Source organism: Arachis ipaensis, chromosome B07 (assembly GCF_000816755.2).
Source record: "Arachis ipaensis cultivar K30076 chromosome B07, Araip1.1, whole genome shotgun sequence".
Lineage (NCBI taxonomy): Eukaryota > Viridiplantae > Streptophyta > Magnoliopsida > Fabales > Fabaceae > Arachis > Arachis ipaensis.
The window spans coordinates 3,212,325-3,224,351 of NC_029791.2; the positions used below are offsets into that span (position 1 = coordinate 3,212,325).

At 33.8% G+C, this 12,027-nt stretch overlaps 1 protein-coding gene and 1 pseudogene across 1 annotated transcript; one reads left to right on the forward strand and one right to left on the reverse strand.

Moving 5' to 3' along the window:
* Window positions 805–7,496, forward strand: LOC107608978 (DNA polymerase I A, chloroplastic/mitochondrial). The gene is made up of 12 exons (XM_016310785.2): window positions 805–1,040; window positions 1,494–2,364; window positions 2,502–2,693; window positions 3,616–4,295; window positions 4,465–4,912; window positions 5,079–5,174; window positions 5,288–5,380; window positions 5,463–5,657; window positions 5,840–5,932; window positions 6,001–6,213; window positions 6,397–6,486; window positions 6,920–7,496. The coding sequence occupies exons 1-12, from the start codon at window positions 895–897 to the stop codon at window positions 7,079–7,081; spliced, it is 3,279 nt and encodes a 1,092-aa protein (XP_016166271.1). The 5' UTR covers window positions 805–894; the 3' UTR covers window positions 7,082–7,496.
* Window positions 10,541–12,027, reverse strand: part of LOC107606525 — a 5,286-nt pseudogene continuing 3,799 nt past the window's right edge.

A 12,027-nucleotide genomic window follows, 5' to 3' on the forward strand; every position in this document is an offset into this window, starting at 1 on the left:
TATTAAATAATTCAAGTTTTAATTATTTTTGTCTAATTTTTTTTATTATCAAATATTTTTATATTGAAATAATAAATTGTCAACTCATAATAGATTCAGATTTCTATGTGAATTTTTTTGAGAATTATATAATGAATTTATATTGTTAATCAAACGCACAATTATAGTTAGCTTGGACAGAAAATGACTTTCTTTATCACTTTCATGTTTCATGCTTAATTTCTGCATATTATAGTTCACAATTTCATTCATAAGAAGTCACTAATTGATTAATCAATAATCACGGTTGTTACAAATTAATTCATTAATTATTTTTTTATATTATAAAATGAAATTTGTTTATACTATTTGTAATAGTATAATTTAAGTAAATTAAAAAATTTAAATATTTAAACGTATCCATTACACAATAAATCTAAATCTTTAACCTATAAATGTAATAATAAATTACTCAACAATAAGGTGAAGCTATTATTGTCTAAAGAAATGCTACATAGTAAATACTTAATCCGTGTAAAAGGCATAAAATAAAATATTAAGTTCAATTTTCATTTTTCAATAACAATCACCATAAATATCTCCTAAAAAATTTAACATAAAAATAATTATAAAGTGATTATGTTCAATGTAAATTACCACTATGACCACTATGTCACACTTTTAAATAATTTGTGTTGTGAGAATTAGTCATTATACCATCATCTAAACATTATTTTTTTTAATGAATATTTTATATAAATTTATTTTATATTTTATAATTTTAAAATATTATATGGTATATAAATAATATATTTTTTAAGTAGTAGCAGGGTTTAGCTGCTTCTTTGGCTCCCAATCTCTGCTTTTGAGGGGAGAATAGAATTCTAGTCACTGAGGAAGGAGGGAATAGCAGCCATGGAAGTTCTGTTAAGACCATATTGCCCCTCATGCTTTTCACTCTCACACTCTTCTTCTTCCTCCTCCTCTTCTTCTTCCACCTTCCCTTACCGTCTTGCTCTGTCTTCATGGTCCTTTTCAGCTTCTTCAGACCCTCCTCACAGGTTCACTTTTCTCTGCTCAAAATTATTTTGGTTCAAATTTTAGCTTGCCCATGTCTTTAATTTCCGTTATGGCTCCAAAGCTTGTATCTTTTCTACCTGGGGTGTTTTCGCTTTTACCTCTTTAGAAACGAGTGTTTTCATATTGTTGAAATTTTTGCTGCTGTTTGTGTTTTTGTTGTAGGATATTTTCTAGTTTCTACCATGTATAGAATATGTAGGATATTGGATAAGTATGTTTTGTACTCACTTTTTCTTGAACACTGAGCAACTCACTCATGCATCTTATACAATGGTGAAGAAAAGTGAATTGGCTTGTTACGAGGAAGAGTTAGTACATGTATGATGTATCACAAATTTGGATATTATCTTATGATAGCTTTAGAGGATGTTGAATATGCTATTGAATTTCATGGATTATTAACATTTATGTTATTTAAATGATATGAACTGTAGAAGAAGAATCCATTCAGTCCAGGCTGCCAACAGTGGCCACCCGGATAGCATTGTTAGCAGTAATTATCTGCGGTTTAGAGAAGGTTCATGGTGTCTGCAGAGGACATCCGTGAGATTAAATAAATACAGTGACATGAGGTTCAGACGAAATGCCCCACATAAGGTTCCGGTTTGCATTTCGCTAATGAAATTTTCAAATGCATCAACTGGCATTTTGGAGGAAATGACAAAGGAGGGAGAGCTGACTTCTTTGCATCCCAATGATACACAAGTTAGTATGGTGGGTTCAGTTCCCTGCAATCTTGGATTATCCGTGATGACCGGTGAAAGAAAATTGTCGGGGGGTGATTATAGAGGCTGGGCTAATGCAAGATATAAGTTGACCGAAAGTAAAAAGGAAACAAACAGTATGAAGAAGTATGAGAGGAAACTTGGTAGTTCTTACCCATCTAATAGATTACCTCCCAATGGTAATGGACAAGTGGTTTCTAGGAATGTGGATAGCAGTCTTGTACTACAAGAACATACTGACCATGTCTTAACACCGGTTAAGCATTCCGGATTAAAAAATTCAAATGTGTGTACAGATTCTGAAACGGTTGTCCGTCAGTTAAATGGATATACACAGGAGATCAGAAAAGAAAAAAATAGCAAAGTTAATGGTGAAAACGTTTTGGATACAAATGTAAAGGATTCAACTAAGGCAACACGCCCTAGCCGGGCACGTGGTTCTGACCAATCAAAACTTCGGGACAAGCTCTGTAGTATCTATGAAGATGTTCTGGTTGTTGACAGTATTCCTCTTGCAGAGGAAGTGGCTAAGATGCTTACAGTAAAGTATCGGCATCTTATTCATGCTTGTGATACTGAGGTACAATTTATATTCTCAGCTGTATTCCCTTATGTTAAGGCGGTGATTATGCATATTTTGAACATGGCTTTTAGAATATTTATCCTTTATATAAGTAGTGAGCATTAGATATATGCTGATTTTATCATGTTTTAAAGGTAGCCAAGATAGATGTCAAAGATGAAACTCCTGTGGATCATGGGGAGATAATATGCTTCAGTATTTATTCTGGTCCAGAAGCTGATTTTGGTGGTGGAAAGTCTTGTATCTGGGTAGATGTTCTTGATGGTGGGGGCCAAGAAATTTTAGATAAATTTGCTGAATTTTTTAGTGATTCATCCATTAAGAAGGTACACTTTTCTTCTTCTGTGCTAGTCCCATGTTCTCAATCCTATTACTCATCACAATGTGTATCACCTTGTAAGCATGCATTCATGCTTCGTGCTGTTTGAATATCTAGCTTCCACTTGGTTTGTACTGTGTTTTCAATGTTATGATTAGTAGTTTAATACTTTAATTCCTGTCGTAAACCCATGCTTGGATTGCAGTCATAATACTGAAGTATTTGATACTTGAATATAGTTGCCAGTTGGTGTGTGGTTTTATGTGTAGGACAAAGAAGTTTGCAACCTATATAGTTTTCTTTGGAGCCGTTAGACATTCTCATAAACAGGGAAATTACCAATCATTTTTGTTGTTTCACTTATTTTATCTTTAATTGATTCTCTTATGCACTAAGATACCTTCTAGAAATATGCACTGAGCCTGGCATGACTGTTTCAATCTGATGTTTTGACATTTCATCTGGTAATTTTTATTCGATTAATTTCTGTCGTCAATTCCTCCTTGAAACACAGATGGATTAAAAATTATTCATTTCAGTTGCGTCTGGTCTCTTTCAAACATGGCAAGATGACTTCTTCACGACATTGGGGATGGAGGTGCTTGCAAGGCTTCCTAAGCATATATGCCATTAAAAATTTAAATAATCATCTAGAGTTGTTCTAGGGCCTCCAGTTAATGAGTCTACTTTTCCCCTTAACTTCCTGCGACAAACTAACTCCTTGGTGAAAATGGAAAAATTGTTTGTCCTTTTTCATACTAAAGTGGGTCTCTTATAATGATTCCACAACATCGGGGTTCAGGAATGGAGAAATAATTCTATCCTTCATAAAATCATATTGAGTTTATTGCTATGTTTATTTTAAGATTACAAATAATAATTGAAATTTGAAGCAATCAACTAACCAAGTCATCGGTGCATTATTGTAGGTCTGGCATAATTATAGCTTTGATTGTCATATTATAGAGAACTATGGATTTAAAGTGTCTGGTTTTCATGCCGATACAATGCACATGGCGCGCCTATGGGATTCATCAAGACGTTTGGATGGGGGCTATTCTCTTGAAGGACTTACAGGTGACAAAAGGGTCATGTGTGCAGCTCAGCTGAATCATGACAAGGATCTACTTGGTAAGGTGTCAATGAAAACTATATTTGGCAAGAAAAAGGTGAAAAAAGACGGATCCGAGGGTAAAACAATTACCATTGCTCCTGTTGAAGAGCTACAGAGAGATGAGCGTATACCTTGGATATGTTATTCTGCCTTAGATGCTAGAAGTACTCTGAACCTTTATGAGAGCTTGAAGAGCCACTTGTCAGCCATGCCTTGGAAACTTGATGGTGTACTAGTTTCTGGAAGAACGATGTATGATTTCTATAATGAATTTTGGAGGCCATTTGGTGAGCTTCTAGTCACAATGGAATCTGAGGGAATGCTAGTTGATCGAGCATATCTTGCTGACATAGAAAAAGTGGCCATAGCAGAGCAAGATATAGCTGCTAATAGATTCAGGAAATGGGCATGTAAGTATTGTCCTGATGCCAAGTACATGAATGTGGGAAGCGACCTACAGTTGCGCCAGCTGCTTTTTGGTGGCATTGCAAACAGGTGGTTATCTTTTAAACATTTGCTGATCATTCATTGCAATCTTGCCAAATTGATTATTTCATTATCTATATCTTTATTCTTTATTGGGACCAATTGGTATGCCATGATGTGTGGAGGGGTATAAATAGAATAAAACTTTTCATATTCACTTTCAAATTCTTCATTACAGAAAAGACCCCAATGAGGTACTTCCAACTGAGCGGATATTCAAAATTCCCAATGTTGATAAAGTGATTGAAGAGGGCAAGAAGGCTCCCACAAAATTCCGTGATATAAAGCTGACAAGCCTCGGGTATAAGCTGGAGACTGACATGTACACAGCAAGTGGTTGGCCCTCAGTTAGCGGAGATGCCTTAAGGGCCCTGGCTGGAAAAATTTCTGCTGAATATGACTTTGTTGACGAGAATTGTGACTTGGGTCTCAGTGAAGATGAAATTCCTGAAATTCCTTCTCAAAGTCAAACTGCATCTGCACAAATAGATAAATCTGCATATGGAACAGCCTTTGCAGCTTTTCCAACAGAAGAAGAAGGGAGAGAAGCTTGCCATGCAATTGCTGCTTTATGTGAAGTCTGTTCAATCAATTCTTTGATTTCCAATTTCATCCTTCCCCTGCAGGTATTTTTTTTTTTAAATAATCCAATGTTATTCGTATTAACTAGTCGATTGGTTGACTAGATGGGTGATATGTGACTAGATGCATGACATATTTTAAACATTCAATGAGTACATGTCTGAAGTTTTTCATATTTTCCATGCGAGTTTCACAGTTTCTTTATTTCAGGGACATAATATATCGGGAAAGGATAACCGTATTCATTGCTCCTTAAATATCAACACAGAGACGGGACGTTTGTCAGCAAGAAGGCCAAACCTGCAGGTAAATTTTAGTTTGCAAGACACATTAGAGTTTTCTTGATATTGAATGTAATAGATTAATAATTTCCCCTGAAAAAGAGACTTAACCTGATGAATATTTAATTTACGGATTAGAATCAACCTGCTTTGGAAAAAGACCGGTACAAAATCCGTAAAGCATTCATAGCTGCTCCTGGAAATTCTCTTATAGTTGCTGATTACGGACAGGTTAGCAGTTTATAGTGTTCATCTAACGGTGTCATAGTTGCAAGAAAGTCCAATATCTTGATTGAGTTATGTATTTTTGCAGCTGGAACTTAGGATACTGGCACATCTTGCCAACTGTAAGAGCATGTTAGATGCTTTCAAAGCCGGCGGAGATTTCCATTCAAGGACAGCGATGAATATGTATCCATATATTCGTGAAGCAGTTGACAAAAAGGAAGTGCTTCTTGAGTGGCATCCTCAGCCCGGCGAAGAGAAACCCCCAGTTCCCCTACTGAAGGTAACTATCAGCGGACATCCTTACATCAGTAGTATTCTTTACATTGAAAATCCATTCAGTGGTTCAGTTTGTGGATATATGAAGTATGTGATGATATTCATGTCATGTTCAATTGTTCATGAATTAAAAATTAAAAGAAGTTTTGAACATACATGGTATTTCTATTATTTTTCTCATTGCAGGATGCATTTGGTTCGGAAAGAAGAAAAGCGAAAATGCTTAACTTCTCAATTGCTTATGGAAAGACTCCAGTGGGGCTTTCAAAGGATTGGAAGGTATGCCGGGTTCATTCCTTATTAGTATTACTAGGGACAACCTCAGACAATTTCTGTCTGCCTCTCAGGTTTCCGTGAAAGAAGCTAAGAAGACAGTTGACCTTTGGTACAATGATAGAAAAGAAGTTTTGAAATGGCAAGAGGAGCGCAAGAAAGAAGCTCATCAGTTCCATTGTGTTCACACTTTGCTGGGCCGAGCCCGGCGGTTTCCATTGATGGGGCAAGCCAACAAGTATCAGAAAGGTCACATTGAACGAGCTGCTATTAATACTCCAGTGCAGGTTCTTAATGCTTTCAAATAAACTATTGCATTCTTTGCCCCTGCCCTCATTTAGTTATCACTACACTCTCAAGTTTGATCATAATGAATTCTGAATAGTTCATACTCCGGTGCCTTTAGTCTGTGGCCTGTTTTGGCATGTAGACCTTTCTTTCATGGGTTTCTGACTTTTAGAATGCAACAGGGTAGTGCTGCAGATGTTGCCATGTGTGCCATGTTGGAAATTTCCAATAATAAACAGTTGAAGGAGCTCGGATGGAAGTTACTACTTCAGGCAAGTAATACTTGTTAGTTGTCAGACTTTTTGTCCTCTCCTAAAATCACCAAATTGGCTCATCCTTAAATGCTCCTAAGTAAAGAGTACTGCACTCTTTGTTAATTAAACAAATCTTAGCTTTCCATTTATTATATTTTATATTAATAGTTCAGATTTAGAGTTTAAGGTATTTATTTTTTGGTTTCTTCTTCATTTTTACCTTTAATAACAAGTTAATTTTCATGGAGTGCTGCACTCCTTAATTTCTCGGGAGCGCATGAGCATTCATCCCTAAAATTATGATGCCCTTCTATTTGTCATAGGCAATCATAAAACATTAACCTTTTTATCTTTGTATTATTGATGTTAATCCAAATCTGAATCCTTTTTCAATATCCATGAAGCAACTTTCATTGTACTTTGTATTTAAGATTTTTATTTGACAAAGCAGGTTCATGATGAAGTGATATTGGAAGGGCCAAGTGAGTCAGCTGAGGTAGCAAAGGCCATAGTTGTAGAATGCATGGCCAAACCCTTCCATGGAAAAAACATTCTAAAAGTTGACCTCTCCGTTGATGCCAAGTGTGCTCAAAACTGGTACTCTGCCAAATAGAACATTCCATTATACAGCATGAAGTCCATGTCTCTATTTGGTAAATAAGTGATTTTGTTTGAAAGGCAAAATTAATGCCTCAAATAGTATTATTATTTTCCTTCTTTGATTTCTATAGAGGTTTGGGGTTGTTTCAAGTGTTATGTTATGGTGATGCCAAAACATAACACATTTAACTTCCAAGATGGAAGCAAAAGGCCAAAATCAATGGTCTCGGCATCTGACTGCTTTAGTTGGCAGTTTTTTTTTTTTCTTCACTATTTTGAATCACACCTAATTGTCATGCCTTGCATCATGAACCAGTATAGCCATTTTGCATGATGCAAGCATTATGTGATGTATATAAAATTGGTGGAAAATTAAAAAGTTTCTATTATTCTGTTTCTCTTAATTAGGGATGAGATTTGCAAACTTTTAAGATTTGTTTCGTTGCCTGTGCATAATTTTGTGTTTCATTTATTTAGATTTTTGTAGACAAAATATTTAATCTAAACTAAAGATACTTAGGAATTATAGATGATCTTATAAATTTTATATAAAAATATTTTAAATTTTTAGATCATGGTGGGTATTCAGTATTTCAGTTAATACTTATTTCTCGATGTTTAAATAACATCCTCTATTTGGTAATATCCACTTAATAATATTAACTTCTGGTTTAGTTGTATCTTGTATGAATGTTAGATCATGTATCTTTTAACTTGTAAGCTTTAAACATTAAAAAAAATAAATTATTTTTCACATATAAGCGATTTCCATACAAGTAATACAAATCGTTTATAGTTACGCGTTTTTTCACGTTTTTCTCCGTGCCTCTTTTTCTTCTTCTTCTTTCTCCGTGCCTCTTCTTTTTCTTCTCCTTCTTCTTCTTTCTCCATGCCTCTTCTTCTTCTTCGTAATTTTTCTCTCTCGTTATCGTTGTCATCAACACCATTTCTTCCTCCTCCTTCTCTTCCTTCTTCTTTTTTCATTGAAAATTTTTTTCTTCTTTTCGTTTTCTCTTTCTCCTTCATCATCAGTTATCTCGTTGTTGAAGATAATAAATAATAAATAATTCAGGTTCAGATTGTCAATTGAACCAGAACGAAATTGATTATTGTTTTGAATCCAAGGCTAAGGTGTGGTTCAATTTAGAAGAAAAAATATAGCATCAGAGGAAACATTTTTCTGCAGCAAATTTGGATGTAGTACAAAGATATTTGGATGTAACATGAAGATATTTGGGTGTATTTTTATTCTGATAAGTTTTGCGTAATTCAAAATTTTTCCTCTTCATCCTTCTCATCTTCTACTGTTTCTTCTTTTTTTTTTTTTTTTATCTTCATCACCATCTTTTTTTTTTTTCTTATTTTACCTTTTCAAGTTTCTTCTTGTTTTACTCTCTTAACAAGAATAAAAACAAAAAAAATCAAACAAAGAAGAAGAAGAAACACATAATACTGCATTCTTTTGAATCCAAGGCTAAGGTGTGGTTCAATTTAGAAGAAAAAATATAGCATTAGAGGAAACATTTTTCTGCAGCAAATTTGAGTGTAGTACGAAGATATTTTGGTGTATTTTAAGAATTTTTGGGTGTATTTTTATTCTGATAAGTTCTGCATAATTCAAAATTTTTCCTCTTCTTCCTTTTCATCTTCTACTGCTTCTTCTTCCTCATTTTCTTATTTTGTTTTCTTGTAATTCTTTTTGGGAGAAAAAATCAAACAAAGAAGAAAAAAATACATAATATTACAAAATCAATATAAAGAGGAGGAGGAAAAAAAATGCAGTAACAACAACGGTAATAAAAAACAACGATAAAGATGAAACACGCAAAGAAAAAGAAGGAGAAACGCAAAGAAAAAGGAGAAGAAGAAGAAGGAGGAGGAGGAGAAGGAGGAACGTGAAAAAGAAGTGTCGCACATGTTATCACATTCTAGTAGGTGAATATAGTTTTTGTTAGATTTGGCCCAAATTATAAGACTTGTAAAGCAAAAAGACTTGTCGCACATGTTATCGACTCTAATTTTTTTTAAATGTACATATTAACTATATCAGTAATTTTGCCATTAATTGCCGACAAAGTTTAGAGATCCAGAGTTGTATATTTAGGAGATTTTAAGATGATTTGAATATATTCAAAGTTCAAGATTCTTAAGTCTTAATTGTTGTTTAGTTAATTACTTAATTTCTCAAGAGAAAATTGGTTAAAGAGATCAACGGAGGAATCTTCATTTACTTGATACTGAACAAGTTGAAGAGGTAAAATGAGTTACGTGGTTTGAGAAAAATATAATTAATTTCTATTTTAAAATTATTGGTACTTTTCTAGATATGCTAGCCTATGTTAGTATTTTTCTTTCTTGTTACTTTTCGTAGTTTGCATACTTGCAAGTTGATTTAAGACTTTCTATGACTTAGGCTTGGTTTGGTAAAGCTTTTCGAAGAGGTGCTTGTGCTTTTTAAAAGCTCAAGCTTCTCATTTTGTGTTTGGTAAATAAAAAAGATCATGTGTTTGTGCTTGCAGCTTTTAAAAGATCGGGGTACTTTTAAAAGCACCTAAGATAGAGCTTTTCAAAGTTGGCTTGTATTTTTCAAAATTTAAAAGTCTAATATAACCTCATATGTTAACTAATTTTCAAATTTAATGCTTACATTTATGTCTATTATAGTATTTTTAAATTTTAAAAGCTATTTTACCAAATGTAATTGTTGTTGCTTGTGATTATTAAAAGCAATTTTTAATTTGATTTACCAAACATAAATGCTACAACTTTTAAAAAGCCATTTTTTAAAAGTTAGCTTTTATAAGCTACTTTTGAAAAGTAAAAGCTTTACCAAACTAAGCCTTAGTCTATGCACATTCTTTATCTTACAATTGAAATTGAAAAGCATTCCTCGCTCTATTTAAGATAAAACATGATGTTTGAATGAGTTAATACCCGAATTTGCACATGAGCTTTAATTTAGTTTTTAAATTTTATAAACATGATTTACATTAGCCATTGAAATAATTTTGACACACAAATATTAATAGAGCCTTGATATGAACAGACAAATATCATATTGGAACTTGTAAAATAATACTGTTTTAGTTTTGGCGCTCAAATAATCTAAAACGATGTTAGATCACTTGTTTTGGGAGGAAAAATTTCAATAAATACTAAATAATGTTGCTTTAGAGAGTTTGACGTGACATAAAATTATCTCAAAATAGACTAACATGAGTCATGTTTGCCAAGTTTACGAACTAAATAGAAATAATAAAAATTTTAGGAACTAAATTAAGGTTTATGTGCAAATTTAGGGACCAAATTGAGTTTGAATACTAATTTCAAAATAAAGACCTGTAAATAACGTAAAAATTCAACAATGAAAAAAAAAAATATCACATTCAAACTTGATAGAATTACAGAAAAGGGAGCTACCATATGAAGTGGTCTTCAATAAATACACGGGTTATCCATGTTGATAACAAACATTTCAATTACTTTAAAATACAAATAATATTAAATCTACCACACCACATAATGAACATTAACATAATCATCGAATCCAAACAACACAACACAAACATTAATATAGTACTAGAGTACAACTTGGAGGATCGAAAATACTGTCTGAACAACAGTAAGAATAAGTAGAAAAATTCCAGCAATAGAAACTACCGTTCTCCACGGAGTGTTGCAGTAGTCGCGCTTCAAAGTTGCTACTTTTCTGTTCCAAGGCTTCTGACAGAAATCATTCAAGCCTTTAAAAATACAAGAATATTTCACATTAAAGTCTGAAGCCAAAATGTTCACGGCAAGACCATTGAACATTGTAGCCACAGCATTGCTATCACCTAACCAATTCTCAATTATTCCATTCTTAATCAGCAAATCTACATCTTTGTCTGTGTTGATAAGGAAATCAAGGACTGTGATATAGTGAGAGAGGTAGGATTCTTCGATATAGTGGCATTGCTCGAAAGCTAACAAATTTCTCAAAACAACTTCAGTATTGTCCTCCACTCTAAAAGATGGGATTCTCAAAGTATGACCAGAAAGTTGCAAGTTTAGTAAACATGGACTAGCTTTTTTTACCTCAAACTTTACTCCTGCTTCATTCAATTCAGTTGCACTATAAAGTTGCGTTACGTGTACTTCTCCTGAGCCTCCAAAGATTGATAATGGGAACCATATAACAAAGAGCCAGACTTAATAGTGAAGAATGGCCATTTAAGATAGAAGGAAAAGCTAGATTGTAAAGTTTCTCAAGAACAAAGAAAGGGACTTGGTTCTCAATCATCAACATATCAACTTGTATAGAAATTCTTAACCGTTCTGGCAAAAGAATGTACCCAAAATGGTACTTGAGTAAAATCTCTAATATGAAGCAGCAGTCCACCAATATTACCATAACGTGTTCTTCCTCACTAAGCTTGATGTCATCTGAGTAGCAACCACGAACCTTTGGCTCCACTTCTTGCACGCAACTCACAAAACTTTCCAAGTTCTTCTTCGTCTTGGTTCTTTCAATGAATTCTTTGAAATATATTGTTTTCTGGCCCTCCATCTTTTGCACGTTTGGATCCCTATAATGAAAAGGACCAATTGAAACAACCTTTGGAGTGTATGCATCTTCTTTGAGCTTGCGAATCTCACGAGGCACCCTATAGATGCAGCATTCATCCGTAACCAGAGGCAATGCCTTCTCCATCTTTGCTTTAATCTTCATTATTATTGCAGCGTCGCGAGGATTCGGATTTGCCATCTATAGTATGTGAACGAACCATGTCAATCTATTATTTACGGTGAAAATTTAGGTGCAGTCAATTGCCTTCACGTGAAATTGATAGGTGAGAACAGTTAGATAAAAATTTAAGACTATTTATGCCAATTGCTAAAAAATTGATCAAATTCGGTCAACTTTGGTCAAAACCAAGTGACTTTCACCGAATCAGTCGCGGATGGGTGATTTGATTT